We start from the raw sequence: 19764 nt of genomic DNA, 5'->3' as shown, positions 1-19764 counted from the left end.
ACTCCAATGCAGATATATCTGTGACAGGCTCATATCAGCCCATAAAATGGGCAAAACAATAAATCGGTCGGCCTCTAATAAAATGTATTTGCTGGTTACAGCCTTGATTATAAGCAGTCTTGTCGATTGGTGTTTTGCCAGGTCCAAAATCTATGCAAGATGGCTGGGGATCAGGAGGGGAAGAGATTGGCATGAACACTGGCCAATGGGATGCTGATGATGGTGACATGTGGAACAGTCCTACATCCCAAGATTCCTCTTGTAACTCCTGGAGTCAATCCAAGAAAGGCCCACAAAGGGTAAGCCATTTAAAGCCATGAGTGCTCTGTTGTGTAATGTCATGTAACATGCTTGCTGTGTGGTTAAGAAACTGTAAACTCTATATATATATATATATATTGCTATTGTTTGATCTTTACAGGGCAAGGTCTATATATATATATATATATATATATATACAGTATATATATCATAAGTAATATTGCTATTGTTTGATCTTTACAGGGCAAGTCTCCAACAGGCAGGATGATGTTTGGATTATGACCAGACTTATCAAACAGCTTACAGATATGGGTTTTCCAGTATGTTGAAGCCATAAACATTTACTCTGAAAAGACTCTTGCTTAAGTCATTAACAAGATATGTAAAATAAATCTTTTTTTTAGCTTAAAAATTATTTTTATTTTACCTTATACAGAAGGATCCTGCAGAAGAAGCCCTAAAGAGCAACAATATGAATCTGGATCAGGCCATGAGTACGTAGTAAACTTTGATGTTAACCCATAACAGCTGAAACACATGCCGTGAGTCATATGATCTTGGTCTAGAACACTGATTATGTACTTGCCTTTTTCTCAGGCGCTTTGTTGGAGAAGAAAACTGAGCTGGACAAACGGGGGATGGGCATGTCAGACTACAGTAATGGAATGAATAAGCCCATGATGTGCCGACCCACAAACCTCTCCAAAGACCCCTCAATGGATCGTGCCCCCTTCCTAGACAAGGTATATGTTGTTGTTGTTTTTTTGTTTGTTTGTTTTTTTGTTTGTTTTTAAAAAGTTCCAAGAAATTTTCTAGACTGGAGTAGATCAAATTTGATCTAGGTAAATTTTACGTCTAGTTTTTGCAACATATTTTCCATTCTCTCAGGATGGTAGGCTGTCAGATGATGCTTCAACCTCACAGTTTATGCCTTCTCCTGGCCTCAAGCTCCCACTGGCCAATAGCAGCATCCCTAGCCACGGATTGGGTGGGGTCTCCTCTGGCCTGTCCATGCAAAACTTGAACAACAGACAGGTGAGTGTTGTGAAATCTGTGCAAAGGACATAGGCATAGGACACAAGAGTTTTAAATTTAGATGCAGCTATGAAGCTGCATTGTCTGGTATAATGCCCTACTCCTATTTCTTTTTTTTTTTGTTTGTTTGTTTTTTAAGACTAGAGTGGTGAAATTAAGTTATTTGTCATTTATAATTAAAGATATATAAACACGGTATCATGACTGATTCTTCCATTTATGTTTTATTTATATGATTTTTTTCTTTTTTTGTAGTTTATTTTAATCTGAAAGTAGCAGGAGAATTTGACGTTGTGTTCAGGTCAATGTTAAAAAGAACATAAATTTTTTTAAAGTGAAGTGACGTGACGTGACATAAAGCCAAATATGGTGACCCATACTCAGAATCCGTGCTCTGCATTTAACCCATCCAAAGTGCACACACACAGCAGTGAACACACACCGTGAACACACACCCACAATTTATGGCAGCCATTTATGCTGCGGCACCCAGGGAGCAGTTGGGGGTTCAGTGCTTTGCTCAAGGGCACTTGAACCCACAACCTTAGGGTTAGGAGTCAAACTCTCTAACCAACTAGGCCACGACCTCCCCCGAGAGGCTGCATTGTAAGAGAGATTTAAATTTGTGCTGAAATTGATCCGATTTTTTTCTTGTTAAGTGCATCCAGCCATTTAGAGTATAATAAAGCATTTCATTTGTATTGATTCCCACCCCCACTCTCTTTGTTTTCTAGATGCAGAATGGAATGTTCGGCACTAATGGAGCAGCACAAACTCGGGTCATGCAGCAGCAGGCCCCGCCCCCTCAGCCACCAGTGCCACCTCTTAGCTCCGCCCAGCCTACTCTACGTGCTCAAGTGCCTCAGCTTCTCAACCCTCAGGTACAAATTGCATCTATTATTTCAAATTCCATAGTGCCTACATCTGTGACAAAATCCAAGGGCATTTTTTTACATTTCTAAGGGCAAATTTTTCTAACTTTATTAAATATTTGTAGCTTCTTAAATTCTTAATTTCAGTCAATCATCTAGTCAGAATAGTCAAGTCAAGTCACCTTTATTTCCGTAGTGCTTTTTACAGTACCGTTTGTGTCAAAGCAGCTTAATAGAGATAAACGATATTATGTGACAAATAAAAATCTTGAACAAGAAAACAGCAGAATTCATAATGGAAGCTCAGCTATGGAGACAGTTCAGATTCTGATTTACAGCAGCTCTAAAAGAAAAGAGTGTCGTTATCTAGCTAAAGTCAAGTTTCTGATAACATAACAGTGTGAATTTAATCAGCTATGAGCAATGTTGGTATTCAGCTCAAGTCAGTTCAGTGCTGATTCAGTTCAGTTCAACAACAGTGTTGATGTAAAGCAGCTCCACAGAAAACATTAGTCCCATCATCCAGCTTAATTCAGCTCAAGTATTGTTTTAAACTGATTGTGTCAGTGCGGTCATATTGATAAATTACTGAAAGTTAGGTGTCTTTCAGACCCCAATAAAGCAAGCCAGAAGGCAACAGTGGCAAAGAACCCAAACTCAATCACCAGAAGAATAATAAGACACTACAGGGCTGTTACTGCTACAAAAATTAAAATTCTGTCATTATTTACTCACCCTCAACTTGTAAATAAAAGAAGATATTTCGAACCATATGGGTAACCAAACAGTTAATGGTCCCCATCAAATTCAATTTTTGGAAAAAAATACTTCAACCGTTCTTCTGTGGCATAGTTTATGATTATTGGTCACACTTTATTTTAAGGTCTAATTCTTGCTATTAACAAACCATTTTCTATGACTTTTGCCTCAATAAACTACTAATTTGCTGCTTATTAATAGTTAGTAGGGTAGGATTGGGTAGGATTAAGGATATAGAATATAGTCATGCACAATATGTGCTTTTTAAGCTCTAATAAACAGCCACTATGTTATTAATAGGCATGCTAATAAGCAACTAGTTAATTGTGAAAATTGGTCCCTATACTAAAGTATTAGTGATTTATATCCATTGTACAATATATGTGGTATTGAATCTAAATGTCACTTAAAGGGATAGTTTGTTAAAAAATGAAACTTTGTTCATTTTCATCAGGAAGTCAGATTTCCTTGCTTCCACTAAAACACAAAAGATTCTCTTTGGAACATTTTCAAATCATGGTGGATAACATGGATCATCAGGCTTTGCACAAACCGGTTGTTTTTTTTTTTTTTGGTTGTTTTTTTCTGTAGGTTCAAGCACAGCTCTTACAGTTTGCGGCAAAAAACATTGGACTGAATCCTGCACTTTTAACCTCACCAATAAATCCTCAACAAATGACCCTGCTGTACCAACTACAACAACTGCAGGTGGTGAGTCACACAGTTCACTCTCCTGCTCTGCTGTTTCCACATGAATACCAATGATTGTCGTCTACCCACTGGCCTGTCTGCAGGGAGTGAGATGCAAGCACTTTCTGTCTTGATAATGACCCATCACATTTCTATCTCTATTTCTACTTCTTACTATTTCTCTGTAATTTCCACTCTTTTTCAAATTGTGTCTTTTTCTCTTTCTGTCAGGCGTATCAGCGTTTGCAGATTCAGCATCAAATGATGCAGGCTCAACGTAATGTCTCTGGTCCCATCAAACAACAAGAGCAACAAGTATGACAGACTAATTTTACTGGCTCTGATATTTATACACTTACAGTAATTCTAGTCCTAAAATATAAGGTTATAGTTATCTTTTGATGACTATGACAAATAATGTTCCATATACAATGAAAATGATGATCACTGTCGTCCTCTCCCACAGGTTGCACGTACAATCACAAACATGCAGCAGCAGATTCAGCAGCACCAGCGTCAGCTGGCCCAGGCCCTGCTTATGAAACAGCAGCAGCCTCCACCTTCCTCCCACACTGGCCTGCACCCACATCTTGGCAAGGCAACCCTGGATACTTTCACGGGTCATCCTCAGACTTTAGGCCTCTCCGTCTCAGACCTGCAAACCAAAGAGCAGCAGTCTTCTCCAAACTCCTTCAGCCCTTATACACTCTGTAAGAGAACAAGCCTCATGTGGACACACTCCTGCATGCGTATGCTCAATGTGTGTGTGTGTATATGTGTGTGTGTGTGTGTGTGTGTGTGTGTGTGCACACTATCACTAATACAAATCCTAACCTTATAGTAAGTCCATGTTGTTAATTGATATTACTGAGTAATTGTTTGTATAATTACACAGTATCAAGCACGTCAAGTCAAGTCATGTCTCCTTTATTTATATAGTGCTTTTAACAGTACAGATTGTGTCAAAGCAACTGAACAACATTAATTAGGAAAATTGTGTGTCAATAATGCAAAATGACAATAGTAAACACTCATTTTTCAGTTAAAGGCAGTTCATCATTGAATTCAGTGATGCCATCATCCAGCTCAGTTCAGTTTAAATAGTATCTTTGCAATCATTTGCAATCAAGTCAAGTGTCCCCAGCTAAGCAAGCCAGAGGCGACAGCGGCAAGGAACCAAAAGTCCATTGGTGACAGAATGGAGAAAAAACCTTGGGAGAAACCTGGCTCAGTCGGTGGTGCCAGTTCTCCTCTGGCCAGGCGAAACCAGCAGTTCAATTCCAAGCTGCAGCAAAGTCACATTGTGCAGAGGACTAAACTGGTTCCTGTGGTCTTGTCCCTGTGGTCATCTGAGACAAGGTCTTTACAGGGGATCTGTATCTGGGGCTTATCTAGTTGTCCTGGTCTCCGCTGTCTTTCAGGGCTGTAGAGGTCCTTTCTAGGTGCTGATCCACCATCTGGTCTGGATACGTACTGGATCCAGGTGACTGCAGTGACCATCTGATCTGGATACAGACTGTATCTGGTGGCTACGGTGACCTCCCCACTTATGGGAAGTGTTCACGGACCTAATTAATGCAGCCTAAAAATCCTTTAACGGATTTGGATATTAGAAGCATGTTAGTGCATTACGTGTAAGCCAAGTTAAAGAGATGGGTCTTTAATCTAGATTTAAACTGCAAGAGTGTGTCTGCCTCCTGAACAATGTTAGGTAGGTTATTCCAGAATTTGGGCGCTAAATAGGAAAAGGATCTGCCGCCGGCAGTTGATTTTGATATTCTAGGTATTATCAAATTGCCAGAGTTTTGAGAGTGCAGCGGACAAGGAGGACTATAATGTAACACAAGCTCGTTCAAATACTTAGCTGCTAAACCATTCAGGGCTTTATAAGTAATAAGCAAGATTTTAAATCTATACGATGTTTAATAGGTAGCCAGTGCAGTGTTGACAAAACCGAGATAATATGGTCATACTTCTTGGTTCTAGTAAGAACTCTATCATAGGTCGTAATTTAGATATATTTTTGAGATGGAAAAATGCAGTATTACAAATGCTAGAAATGTGGCTTTCAAAGGAAAGATAGCTATCAAATAGCACACCTAGGTTCCTAACTGATGACAAAGAATTGACAGAGCAGCCATCTAGTCTTAGACAGTGTTCTAGGTTATTACGAGTTTTCAGGTCCTATAATAAACACCTCTGTTTTTTTTTTTCTGAATTTAGCAGTAAGAAATTAATCATCATCCAGTTTTTTATATCGACTATGCATTCCGCTAGTTTTTCAAATTGTTATGTTTTGCCGGGCCGCGAAGAAATATATAGCTGAGTATCAATAGCATAACAGTGAAAGCTAGCACCGTGTTTCCTGATGATATCTCCCAAGGGTATTGTATAGCAGGAAGAGTAACGGCCCTAGTACTGAGCCTTGAGGTACTCCATACTGCACTTGTGATCAATATGATACCTCTTCATTCACTGCTACGAATTGATGGTGGTCATATAAGTATGATTTGAACCATGCTAATGCACAGGAATATAATTGTGAGGATACTACCTTTTCTAGTATTTTGGACAGAAAAGGGAGATTCAAGATCAGTCTGTAATTAACTAGTTCACATTAACTAGCACATCTTAAAACAAAGTGTACATTTTATATAGTAGCTGATAGTTGCACTGAGTTCTGTATCGTTTGTAATAATAGTAGGACTGTCAATTTAAAACATTGCTTTACTTTGATAAAAAAAAAAAAAAACTTATATGAAATTTATTTTGTTACCAATCCTGTACTTATTTTATTTTTATTTTTATTTTTTGCCATAACAATGTAATGCCTTTTAAATTAACTTCATTTGGGGCTACATTGGGGGTTTTCGCCGCAAATATTGTTATAAGTGAATAATGTATTAGAATATTGTGTAATAAATTTGATTATTTTTTGATTCATTGATTGACAAGCCATAGTTTTTTAGTTATTTTGATCTTGACATTTTTTTTCCCTTGTGTTTATGTGTGTGAATGTGCATTAATATCCTTTTCTCTTTGTCTCTCTCCTGTAGCTGGTTTGAACCCGAACATGAATGTAAACTGTATGGAGGTGAGAAGTCTATCTCTCAAAGACCCCCCTCAGCCTCAATCCCGGCTCTCCCAATGGACTCATTCAAACTCCATAGATTCCCTGTCAGCTAGTGCTCAGCACATGGAGGCAAACCTCAATAAGCATGGTATTAATTTATTCATTGCTCCAGACATATTATGAGCTTGATTTTGCGCTGTGACATAGATAAGTTTGTCTAATCTAAACTATAATGTCAAGACAATCATATGATAGCCTCTAGATCTAACATCCTTTAAAACAGTGGCGTGCACGTGGTGGGTGGGGCTCAAGTCCCTGCCCCTTTAATCGCCGACGCTAAGGTGCCCTTTCGGTCCAGTCTGTGTGCCCCCAGACTGTAATTTCTAAGGGGGGGATGCCACGATTTCTACTGAGGGGGACATCCCCCTCCCCCAGACCGCAATTGTGCAACGTCGCTCAGCCCCTGCCCCTCCAGAGGTCGGTGCACGCCACTGCTTTAAAAGACTTCTGCTTCCACAAACAACATTCCACTCAATGAAAACACAGCAATATCTTTGATCAAACATCAAACTCCAGACACTGAGTCACAATTTCTGTCCCTGAGATTTGTGTATTTCAAAAGGACAGACAAAACTCCCTCTCAAGTTAAGTGCTTGCAGACATTCCAGAGTTATTTTTGCTCTGAGTCAGCTGGGCCTTTTAAAATATTATCCCTCCTTGGCATTTGTTCTCAGTAAACCTTGCCTGAACAGTACTTCCAGCCAATCCGCTGCAGTTTACTGGAGTGAGTTCAGCTGAGGACAAAAGCTCAAGCCTGTAATCTTTAATTTTATTATTCAGATTGTATCTTTGAAGATGGATTTTTTTAGAGAAGCAAATTAGCAGTTCAGATATTGGACATCAAAATATATATCTTGCTTAGTCTCTAAGTGTTTTATTAAATGATGTTTTGAGTAAAACCTCCTGTAAATAGAGAGATTAAAGGGACTGTTCTTTTGTTTCAGGTTCAATCTCTTCTGCACAGTCCCATGTTCCTGTCGGAAAGAGCACCATGGAAGATTCCTTCAGCCCATACAATCTGATGTCAAGCTCTGAATCCCCCACCAGCACCTTGGTGTCTCCAGAGAGCTGGACACAAGGCAAAAGTCCCAATGAGAAAATGTCTAGTAACTCCAATATCAACTGGCCTCCTGGTAAGCTTCAGTGCATATTATGCACACTGATCATGGTAATATACATATTTTTTATTATGTGTATGAGATGGCACAGTGATTAACCAGAAAAAAATTAAAGATGGAACTTCATGACCAAAAGGTTGCCGACCCCAATGCTGGACAGCCAATTATGTTTTTGCTTGATCTCAGAATTTTGCCCTGGGGTGCCATGGAAAGGTCTGCAGAACATTGACCCTGAGAATGACCCCAACATGACCCCAGGAAGTGTTCCAAGTGGCCCCACCATTAACACTAACATACAGGATGTGAATCGCTACCTGTTACGTGACAGGACTGGAGGTAAGGATGATTGATGGCATATGAAATAAGTTTTAACAGAGCTTGTTACTTAAAATTTCTGAAATATTTACTGCTAAATGAACATTGACTGTCAACTTTAAAGATATAACAGAAATCACTATTTTAAGGAACATTAAACAATCAATGTCTTTCACTGTTTCTTCACACAACTTTTGCTATCCACTTGTGATAAATGGCCACAATAGCCTCGTCCCCATCTCAGATTGGGACTGTCTCTTCCTCGAGTGAGTGGTCAGTCAGTGCCTGTAACTCGTTCGGTCTGTCCTCTCAGAACGAGAGGGACGCTAACAGTCCAGGTACAGCCCTAAATCCTAAACGGCCTTGCCCCACACTAGATCTACTCACCCTTATTTATCCTCACCAAATCTGTGTCCTCCTAAAACCCACATTTGCCCTTGTTCTGTTATACTTTTTGCTGTTTTAAATGTTGATCCTTGTCAGAATCAATAAAGTCATTTTAAAGGGGTGCTATTGTGCTTTTTCATATTTTTCAATTTTAGTTAATCTGTAATGTTGCTGTTTGAGCATAAAAAAGAGCAGCAAAGTTACAAAGCTCAAAGTCCAATTCAAAAGAAGATATTTTATTTAACAGAAATCTCTTTTCAAAAACTACAATGAACGACTCATTTGGACTACAACGCATATTTTCCGGGATATGTGATATCACAAATATCGACAAATCGGACGAAACCTGGTTGAGCTGCACTAGAGAAGGCAATAAGTGTTATCACAATGTTGGAGACACGCTAGCTTTACCAAGGCAGACGAACTTAGGGTGGTTACAATCATCCGGGTTTAAATCATGCTATAATTGATTTGATTTTGACGCAATATTTATAATGAAGGTAGCTATGGTAAGTGGCGTGACATTTCCTGACCAGGCACCGAGTGCTGCCAATCACAACACACACTGACCCAGCTAACCAATCACAGCACATTTCGTATTTCAGAAGGCGGGCCTTCATTTGATACAGGAACTATTCCAGCCGTTCATACCAGACTGGGGAGAGAGGTGTTGTAATAATGTAAAATATTCCTATTCTAGTACACACCCAAAACAAAATCAAGACCTTGTAAAAGAGCATAATAGGACCCCTTTAAGTTTATGTATGTATGTATGTATGTATGTATGTATGTATATAAATATATATATATAGTGAATATTTTATTGTTTAAAACACCTGCTGAGGGAGGTTGCAGTAGGTTATATGAGCAGACATTTATAATTCTATTGTAATAAAAGTTTACAATATTCTAAAAAATGTTGGTCACATATGAAAAGCTGAACACTTCATTACCTTACCATTCTGTTAAATCAAATGTCTCAGTCACACCGTTTCCCTGATTTTCTGTTTCGGTAATACTGTCAATGTTTTTAGTGAAACTAAAAATACTAGTAATACTTAAAGTATTTTTTAAGGCTCACCTAGTCTGCTTTTATTTATGTATAATACACTAAAAGGGTAATATTGAGAAATATTACTACAAACGGTTTTCTGTTTTAATATTTTAAATAAAATATTTAAAATCGTATTTATTCATGTGATGGCAAAGCTGAATTTTCAGCAGCCATTAGTCCAGTCTTAGGTGTCCCATCATACTAATATGCTGGTTTGGTGCTCTTAGTAAATGAGATAACAGCTGTGCTGCTTAATTTATTTGTGGAAACTGTGATTAAAAAATGTTCAGCATTCTTTGATGAATAGACATTTAAAAAGAACAGCATTTATTTGAAATAATAGCCATTGGAATGGAATTCTCTACCCCATGTTTGCATAATCCCAACCAGAACAAATTTTTGTTGGCATATTGGGTGGTGACTGTGCCCTCAGCTGTTATTCATTTGTCCCTCTCTTTCCTCCTCTCCTCCCTTTCTTCAGGTAAACTCCTGGAAATGAAGTCTACCTGGTCCCCTGGACCCATCTCCCACACACAGGCCTCTTTATCTCATGAGTTATGGAAGGTTTCCCCAGGGACACGTAACTCCAGTGCTCCCTCACGCCCCCCTCCAGGCCTGACCAACACCAAGACCCCTTCCACCTGGGGAGGAAACTCTCTTGGCCTCAGCCAGGGCTGGAATGGCTCTTACTCCTCAGGTAAATCCTCAGTCAGTACACCCGTGTGGTACAAAGCAGCAAAACCAGTTACTCACAATGTTCTGCTGTAGTGTGGCCGACCAGTCAGACTTACCTCTCTTTGTCTCAAGTTGTGTGTTTAGAGAATTTAGTGGAAAATATGCACAGCTGCAACATGTTTTTCCAAACCTGCCTCTCGTTATTTTTTGTTATAGAAGGGGGAACTTGGAGCTCTGACAGTCCCAACAGAGGAAGCAGCTGGCTGGTGCTGAGAAACCTCACTCCTCAGGTGCATAGAGCAAACAATTTATATTACTGTGAAAACTAGTATGATTTATTCAGATTCATATCACATGAGAGTACAGAAATGTACAGGTATGTCACTCTTTATGTAACAAAGGTGTTGAGTTTTTTTATGTAGCATTATGCACTATACTTTTTTTATTTGCACTCTGCTGTTTTTTTGTTTGTTTTTTTTTATCAATGAAAAGGTTTTTTAAAACATCTTTTATAAAAAATAAAATTTTTACTGCTGCAGTATGTCTCACTGTTTTTCCAACATTTCACACGAGTACAAAAAGTTTTGACATACAGCATACTTCATCAATATCAATTTTGAAACACTGGGCCAATCAGAAGAAGCCGTAAGCAGGCATATTCTGAGTATGTGTTTACAGTAGTATCTGTGTATCATTTTCAGCATTAAAATAGGAGTTCCTACACTTCAAAATCTGTCCAGTCAGAGGATATCAAAGATATTTTTTGAGCTGACTTTATAACACGTGGTTTTTATTTGTCATTCACCTCCTAGCAATGAGACGATTTCTTTGTGTTCAGTGTGTGTGTAAAGTCTGATGTGTGATCCTGCATGATGCCCAGTTTTTCTTCTTTAATCATTTACACTGTTGGCAAGCCTTTTGTGCCTATAATATTTAAAATCTGTTCAGATTTTGAAGGTAGTGCATTGTTTTCCAGATTTTATGTTTGTTTTTGCTATAACATAACCTCTTTAAAAAGTGCATTTCAAAACTCATGCGTTCTGTGCAGCTTCTTTTTACTATTCCGTCCCTGTTATTAATGCAAGAACGCATTCTCTCTGAACTGGCCCTTAGCACTTGAATATGAATAACAATGAATGTAATAATTTATCTATGTGTCTGCATCAGATTGACGGCTCCACCCTGCGGACTCTGTGCATGCAGCACGGCCCTCTCTTTACCTTCCATCTGAACCTGACGCAGGGCAATGCTGTTGTACGTTACAGCTCCAAGGAGGAGGCTGCCAAAGCCCAAAAATCTCTGCACATGTAAGACTACAAGCTCTTCTACTTCAAACATCTCTGAGGTCTTGTCCCAAATGGCACCCTAAACCCCCACGGTCTTCCTCTGAGTCCACACTTTTGTGACGTGATGCCTCTTTGACTGTTGGGTAGAAGTCTGCTACAGAGCCCTTCGGCCTCACGGACTTTACAATCATGTGCGCACGAGCAGCGTCGTATGTCCACAAGTCTGCAAGTGCACATGAAATGTGCCATTTGGGACAGAGCCTAAGAGGATATTTGGGTTTAGCTTTTATTTACGATTTATAGTGTTAGCTGTATGTTGTTTCTTTATTTTTTCCTAATTCAAGTTCTATAGATAAATGTGCATCATGTCAAATTTCTCTCTTCAAGCTGATTTTACGTGTTATCCATCAAGAAAGCTTTTTAATACTTGAATCCCTTCCAACTGTTTGTCTGCCTCTCAAGGTGTGTGCTGGGTAACACTACCATCCTGGCAGAGTTTGCCGGTGAGGACGATGTGAACCGCTTCTTTGCACAGGGCCAGTCCCTTACCCCCACCACCAGCTGGCAGGCCAGCCCAGCACCAGGCTCCAATCAACCCCGGCTGGGCAACCCTGCTGCCAGCCACCCCACAGGCCTCTGGAGCGGGGGTGGAGGAGGTACCAAGACAGTCTGCAGTACCGGAAACAGCAGCAGCGGAAACGGAGGTGACCTGCTATGGGGAGGTGTGCCGCAGTACTCCAGTTTGTGGGCTCCCCCAAATGGAGACGACACCAGGGTAATCGGCAGCCCCATCCCAATTAATACTCTGCTCCCAGGAGACCTGCTGAGTGGAGAGAGCATGTAGGATGTATCGGACATCATAAACCAACAAAGTCAAAAGACCTAATGGATCAAAACCCAAGCAAATCAATGTGGCGATAATCATTTTTTGTGGAGCTGTAATGGAGGTTTAGGGTGAAGCAAAGCTGCAAACCTCCCACTGCTGTTTATTTGTCCTCTGTTTTTTACGTCAGACTCTCTGTTGTGTTCGTGGATCTTGTTCTTAGTGTTCAAAGACCTTGAGAAGCAAGAGTCAGTAGAAGCAGAAGCCTGTTAATGCTTTTTTTTTTTTTTTTTTCTCCAAAAGGTTGTTTTTTTTTTTTTTCTCAGAAGTGTTGTTCAGGAGAAGCCATCAACGAGGCAGCCATCTGAAGGCGACCCAGGCACAGTGAGACCTCATGACACCTTTCCCTATAACCACACTGTTCTGATGATTGGAATGATCCTGGTACTTTTTTGGTTTTAAATTTTGCATAGTTTCTTCAGAACTTATATTAGCCGTAAGTGCTCTCTCTCCAGGTCCTCCTTAAAACGTTTATTTTATAAAACCAACAAAAAAAAAAAAAAAAATGTATCTTGCACAGTTCTGTTTCTGAGCCAGCGAATAGGCCAGAGCAAATGAGAAGAACACTCCTAGCAGTGGCCTGTCAGCATGACTAATCACCAATGATCTTTTTTTCTTTAATTCTTTTAGTTTTACAAAAGGGAGCTGCACTGCTCTATGATTTCTATTTACTCACGCCAGTTTGTTTTTACAAAAATATGTGTATGGTTTTTAAAAAAAAAAAAATAAGCTGAATGTTAAGCTTTGATGTAGATGAATGAATGTCAGTGTGTCTGCTGGACCTTGACCAAGCATCTGTGTACGAGTACATAACCACTGTTAAAAACACTCTCAGTGGAGGCTTTTTAATTATACCTAATGGACTTCAATGCTGAATCAATCAGAAGTTATTCAGTTACTATGTGAAGTATCTGGTTGGCCATTTCTATTGAGATACAACCGAGACAAGAAACTCATTCTGATGCATTGTGCAATAGAAGCCAGAGACCCTTTCTTCCGTCCACACTGAAGCTTACTGAAACTTAAGACTCCTTTTTTTTGTTTCGAGAAGATTTTTGAAGAATTTAACCTTTGAACTAATTTTCCCACCTTGCCTCTGTCTGTCTGGCTTGCTGGCTGGTTGGTATTTGCGTGGAAAGGAGGAACTGTTAATTGTGTTTGACATCACTCCATGCAGTTTTAAACTCGGCATGTGTGGGATCACACAGTCTCCCAGCCACTTCTTCACCAAACAGAAACGGAATCCAGAGCGGAGACACATGGCACGGGAGTCAGGCACAATACCAAATACAATGGGTTTCTCTTAATGCAGTACAGAAAAAGAGACCTTTGCATTTGGTACAAACATAAAAGACATCTACGTTTTCTATGTCTCTTCTTAAAGGGGTATTATCATAGCACTTATTACAAGAGTTATGCTCCTTCTGTGAAGCCAATAAATCAGATAACGGAGTGTATAGTAAAAAAAAAAAAAAAAAAAACTTCTTATGGCAACTTTGAACTTTTTTCCTTTGTTTTTGTACCTTACTGGTATTCAAAAAAAAAAAACGTATTTGTTTGTCGTCCATCTCTGGTCCAGAAACTTGAGTGCAGAAAAAAAATCACAATGAAGGGAAGAACAAACTCTACAATCATCCAAAACTTGCAATGTATGTTTTTTGTGTCTGTACTTTTTCCCCCTTTCTATCAAAGTGAATGTCATTGTTACTCAAATGAAATAGTCAAATGTCTTTATCTGTCTGGAGGAGGCACCTCGATTAGAAAAAGGTTGAAAAGGTGAATGTGGAAACTCATAGGAGGACGTTTGATTCTCCATCAAAACTTTCTCCGTGCACCTAGTACAATGGAATGCAAGAAAGGACAGTAATGACGTCATGATATGGACATTGGCGTCGTCATTTATCATTTGCGTCCTTGTTGTCGTAACTTAGGTACGGATCTTCGAATGTCCACCGTTCCTTCTCTGGATAACATCACACCTCTCATTCGTCCTCACCTACTCATGGTCATTGCATGATCTTTTTCGCTGGAGTTTGAGATGGAATGGAATTGCCAGTGTTGTGAAACATGTCTTTTTTTCACATTCTCTTGGTCTTCATGCAGTGGTCTTGAACTGCCTGCAGTGCAGGTGCCTCTGTATACCTGTCCTGTATAACGAATGCAAATGAAGATCTATGGTGTGGGCCGTATTTGTTTTGTTTTAGTTGCTGTTAACAGTGTTCTTAGGTCATTTAGATTAGGGCCTCTTCTGTTGATGCACCTCACCCTGGGTGTCCCACCTCTGACTCAGCTGCTAACATCTTCTTTCTCTTGTGTGGCCTCGGTGAAGCCAACCCTGTTGTCGAGACAAGCCGCCCGTACTTGAAAAGCCCTGTCCGAGCAGCGTTTCTATGGACAGACTCTTTCTGCCACTGGCTCTTTAACTACAGCACACGGTATGCTGTCACTATGCAAAGTTAGAGAAGATGGGCACGTAATGTCCGCCCTGTGCCAATCTGTGGAAGTATCTCACAGTCCTCCCATAATACTTTCTTACATACTCAAGGCCATTGCCATCCTTGTAAATTTCAAGCCAATTTAATTTTTTGGAGGTCTGTGTGTTAATTCTGCTGGATTTGATAAATCTCATTTCAATACAATCTCAGGGCACGACAAGATGAACTAAATTTATGTTTATTGAAAGTTGGTCGTTTTGAAGATTTATCATTTGTAAGTGGTTTTACGCATTCAGTGATGTGTATGCAGCTTACAAAGTGTACATTAAAGAAACGCAAGAGGATATTTTACAGTGGGGCAATACATTTAGGAGGGTGGCTAGTTTGGGTCTGCTGCAGAGCCATCAGTTCATTTATACAGTAAATGGGACCTGCTTATCTTACCTCTCTGCTGCTGGTTGTGTTGAATTCCCCTTAAGGTCTCATGTGCCAATATATACATAGATATATGTAGAGTACACTGTGGCAACTTCACATCTTAAATTCCAATGTGTGTCGTTTTGTTGTAGAGCACTTCTGTTTGGAGGCACTTTGATGATTCTTGTGTGTTTGAGGTGGGGTTGGGTTCGAAAGGGTTGAGGATATTCATCAGATATATTTGTCACCTCATGCTGATTATTTGTGATAATCTTGTTGCTGTCATTGAAAGAATCCTTTATAACAAGCAAGAACTTTAACAGCATTGGGGATTATGGTGTGCTAATGGCATACAGATCATGAGTAATCCCTGGTACTTTTTTTGAATACCAAAAATGTAATAGCATTTTAATATCTTTTTTTTTTTTTATAAAAGTTTGACAAAAACACAATTAAAAATGCACTTCTTGCTGATATTATCTCCTGTTTGCTGGTCACATTCTGAAGGTTGACAGCGAGCTGGAGTGCCTTTTGTGTATGCTGTATTAACTGTTTGTTTGTAAAAAAATGGGGCCCTGAACTGTACATTTCCATCTCAGTTTCAGTTCGTTTGGGGCCTTCAAGCTGTATAAACCTTTTTTTGTTCTTTTGGAAAAAGACATTTCAGCAGATGTGTCTTAAGAAATTAAAGTGACTTTTTTTTTCTGTTTCTGGGTGGGGGTGGGGGTGGGGGGGTTCACTGTTGCCTGTGTATGTAACTGCCTTGTTCCAAACTCAGTCACAGCTGACTGACAGTGAACCACAATGTGGCTGTAATTCCAAACAGTCAAACATCACAGGAAGTCTCTGGTGACACCAGCATAGGTAGACTACAACTAAACATTATCCTGTATATTATCATGCTCATTATCTGAAAAAAAAAAAAAAAAATGCTATCGGATTTCTGAATCCTTCCCTTTTGAAACTACTGGGTAAAATATAATTTGAATTAAGCAATAGACCTTGATCCTTGCAGTGTGTCATCTGAGAGAATTTTCCTGAAAGAAAAAAAAAAGAGTGATCAATGATAGATACCAAACAGTCTTATTGGAGTAGCATGTTTAAAAATAAATGACACAGGACATACATGCAGTATTTGTGTATACCTTCAATCATTATGTTTTATCTCTTAATTATAAACCATGTTTTTGTCTCTAGGCAAAGAATGAAAAATCATAAACATATCAAAAGAAATATCTTCACCGATACTTGAATTAAAGTGCGCCAATTGTAAAATGTGAATTTATTTTTTCATACATTTTTGTTTGGGTCTGACACTTTCAAGGTATTTGATAACATGCTCACAAGATTTAACATTCTTCACAAGAAAGAAAAGAAATGCGATCTTAAAAAAAAAAAAAAAGGTTGAATGTGTTTGAGTGGTTTTGTATGTGCGCTCTCTAATCACTGCTTCTCGTCACGGGGCGACTGTCTGCAATTATGATCCATTTACTTAGTATGGTGTACTATCGCTGTTATTTTTATGTGTGTGTGTTTTTAAAATTGTTCTAACATGGTTACTATCTAGCGTTGCACTGAGTGTCTTTTTTCCCTTGCTCAGCTATACTAAAAAACTGAAAACTGCAGGGGAGATGATGACAATTCATGTGTTAATGTTTACTCAAGGACTTTATGGATTTATTGTCATCTTAAAATGTTTAAAACCTGTAAAATTGTATCCTCATAGTGGCTTTTAATGTGGAGTAATTCCCACAAGAGTTATCATTTTGAAGAGTGTTGCATCATTTCAATTGCATTATTAAAATAAAATAAAAAAATACAAAAAAATGCCATAGTGAGAAAGTTGGTAGAGAAGCAGTTACATTTATGGATGAACAGTAAAGATAACCAGATGCTAGTTAGTGACATTCTGACTCATTTCAAAAGGTGCCTCTCTTCCATTCTGTGAAATTCTTTTTCTTTTCAAATCTACCTACCGTTTACAAAAGGTTGAATTTTGTGAACTTGCAAAAAGAAAAAAAATTGATTAAAAGAATGCAAGAAAAAAAAAACTTCTTCCATCAAATAAATGTGAAAAAAAAAAAAACCTTTTCAAATGAAGACGTATGCTACTTGCTGAACTCTGGGATTGTTTCAGTGTTGCATTGTGTTTTGCTTATGAATTACATTATTATTGTTCTTGTTGGTTGAACTAATGCCGAAATGTCTTTAAGTTTTCATTTCTGTAAATGTAACATGATTCTGTCACTGTCTTGCACACTGACAATGGACTTGGATATTTTCTCAGGAAGATTAGGGGTCCAGAGTTCCAGTTCCACTGTTATAAGGTTGATTATCATGAGAATTTAAGTCAGTTAATGAAAGAAGAAAAAAGATGTTGATAGAAATCCAGCTTTAAGCACTGAAGGTTATGGATTTAAAAATGTCTTTTTGAATTTTAATCCGTAGCAGATACACATTTACCAAATATTAGATTTGTAGTGAACCTATGCGTTATATTTCTTGAAGTGGAGTACTTTCCATTTGAAATATGTTTGTTTGTATCTGTCGCTTTATGTACAAATACAGTTTTGTTTATTGGTTAGGTTGTGGAAGGACCTACCACTGTTTGATTTTACCTTGCCTGATGTTTCTCAACGAGGTCCAGTAAAAGATGCTTGATATTCCATCCTCTTGTCTTTACTTGTTTTAAAAATTTAGTAGAGGCCTGTATGCAAAGGCCTGAGAATTGTAGATTAACACAGAACTTGAACTCTTACCAGAACTTCTTACTAGTTTTTGAGTGTAGGATGAAAATACTCCAAGTTAATTCTCCATCTAGGTTTAACACTAGATGCAGAAATAAGATGTTGTGAAAGGAATAAGAATCTATGCACAAGTTTGAGGGGGACAGTATGTCCAGACACACTATTCTTACAAGGATACAAGGGTCTTTTTGGTGGGTAGGGGGATTTCCAGTTTCTTTGTATGAGTTTTCATTTTAATCAGCAGAAAGTGTCATCACCATGCTCTGTCTTTCAACCAAGGATCATCATCAACCAAGCACTGTGGGTTTATGCAAATCTCTGACATTCTGGTGTTTAAATGGAACGATGGGTTGTGAAAGGGAATTTAACTGTTTCTCTTTATTGTTCAGATATTAAGAACAAGACTGTACTGAGATTTAACAATGTTGCTGGCTTTTAAATGTTTTTTTTTTTCCTTACCCATAAATGGATAGCTGACACAAAAATGAAAATCCTGTCATTTACTCACTCTCAGGTTGTTCCAGATCTGTACGAGTTTCTTTCCTCTGGTGAACACAAAAGAAGATATTTTGAAAAATGTTACTGGTAGCCATTGACTTCCTTAGTTACTTTTTTTATGTTGTTGTTTTTTTCTCTCACTATACTATAGAGATACCAACAACTGGTTACCTACATTCTTCAAAATATCTTCTTCTGTGTTCAACAGAAGAGAGAAGTTTATACAGGTTTGGAACAACATGAAGGTGAGTAAATGATGACAATTTCATTTTTGTGTGAAATATCCTTTTAATAGAATGTGATCGTTGAGGACTTGCACCGAAAAAGTCTTTCCATGTGCTATGGAGATTATTTCAGCCTATATTAATAAACAGCATTTTTCCTCTTGAACTGTGTCTGTTTTTATTTGTTGTGAGCTAATATTTACACCAAGTTTAGTCAACATTTGAGTAGATTTTTCTACTCTTTGTAAGTAGTTTATATGCTGGCTGACACTGCAGTCACCTTGAACTTATACTGAAATGTGAGTTTGGCTATATATTGTATATGACAATATGATATATTTTGATATTTAAATTAGCTGTATTTTTTAATTTTTTTTTTTTTTACAAAAGTACTAGACATGCCTTTGTGCAAAAGATTTAGGTATAAGGAAAATATTACTGAGATAATTATGTAGCTGAATGGCAGATGCAGAAAGTTAACAAGCTTCCTTTGATCATTCTGGTTCAGTTTTGCATTGCCTTAGGCTTAGAACATTTACAAAATTGTAACGTAAACATTACCTGAACCGACTGCCAAGGAACAGAGATATAGGCTAAATATATACTCTATACATAAAAAAAAATAAATAAATACTTTTTTTTTTTTTTAATAACAATTTAAAATTTCTCTGTTAAATGCTATTTTAACAAATTTCTAAATGGAAGAGTTGTCTGTTGGCTCTTGTGTTGCACTTACACAAATCATACACAAGAAGGCAGTATGGAGCTACATTCATTTTTGTATTTTCGCCACAGTCCTAAAGGATAGCATATTTACTTATACTCATCAGGCCTCTGAGACTTGTTTGCCTTATCTTTATAGTATAAACATTTAGGCCTTTGTTGCTATTATTTTGGACAAGTGATTTCAGTTATGACCATAAATCATATTTACATAAATATGAGTAATATACATAATTTAGTAATATGATACAT

At 38.2% G+C, this 19764-nt stretch overlaps 1 protein-coding gene across 1 annotated transcript in view; it reads left to right on the top strand.

The window, feature by feature from the left end:
• The window catches only part of LOC109103649 (trinucleotide repeat-containing gene 6C protein-like), a 53187-nt gene extending 34232 nt beyond the window's left edge, over window positions 1–18955 (top strand). Inside the window, 17 exon segments of the mRNA XM_042725714.1 lie at window positions 142–299; window positions 477–581; window positions 698–755; window positions 859–1004; window positions 1150–1296; window positions 2031–2177; window positions 3519–3638; window positions 3849–3932; window positions 4084–4327; window positions 6674–6838; window positions 7695–7883; window positions 8055–8204; window positions 8411–8521; window positions 10106–10321; window positions 10516–10589; window positions 11467–11606; window positions 12048–18955. Coding sequence (XP_042581648.1) covers window positions 142–299; window positions 477–581; window positions 698–755; window positions 859–1004; window positions 1150–1296; window positions 2031–2177; window positions 3519–3638; window positions 3849–3932; window positions 4084–4327; window positions 6674–6838; window positions 7695–7883; window positions 8055–8204; window positions 8411–8521; window positions 10106–10321; window positions 10516–10589; window positions 11467–11606; window positions 12048–12429 — 2636 coding nt within the window. The 3' untranslated portion in view covers window positions 12430–18955.
• The last annotated feature ends 809 nt before the right edge of the window (window positions 18956–19764 follow it).

This window comes from Cyprinus carpio, chromosome B6 (assembly GCF_018340385.1).
Source record: "Cyprinus carpio isolate SPL01 chromosome B6, ASM1834038v1, whole genome shotgun sequence".
Classification (NCBI taxonomy): Eukaryota; Metazoa; Chordata; class Actinopteri; order Cypriniformes; family Cyprinidae; genus Cyprinus; species Cyprinus carpio.
This window is presented reverse-complemented; position numbering and strand designations above follow the sequence as displayed.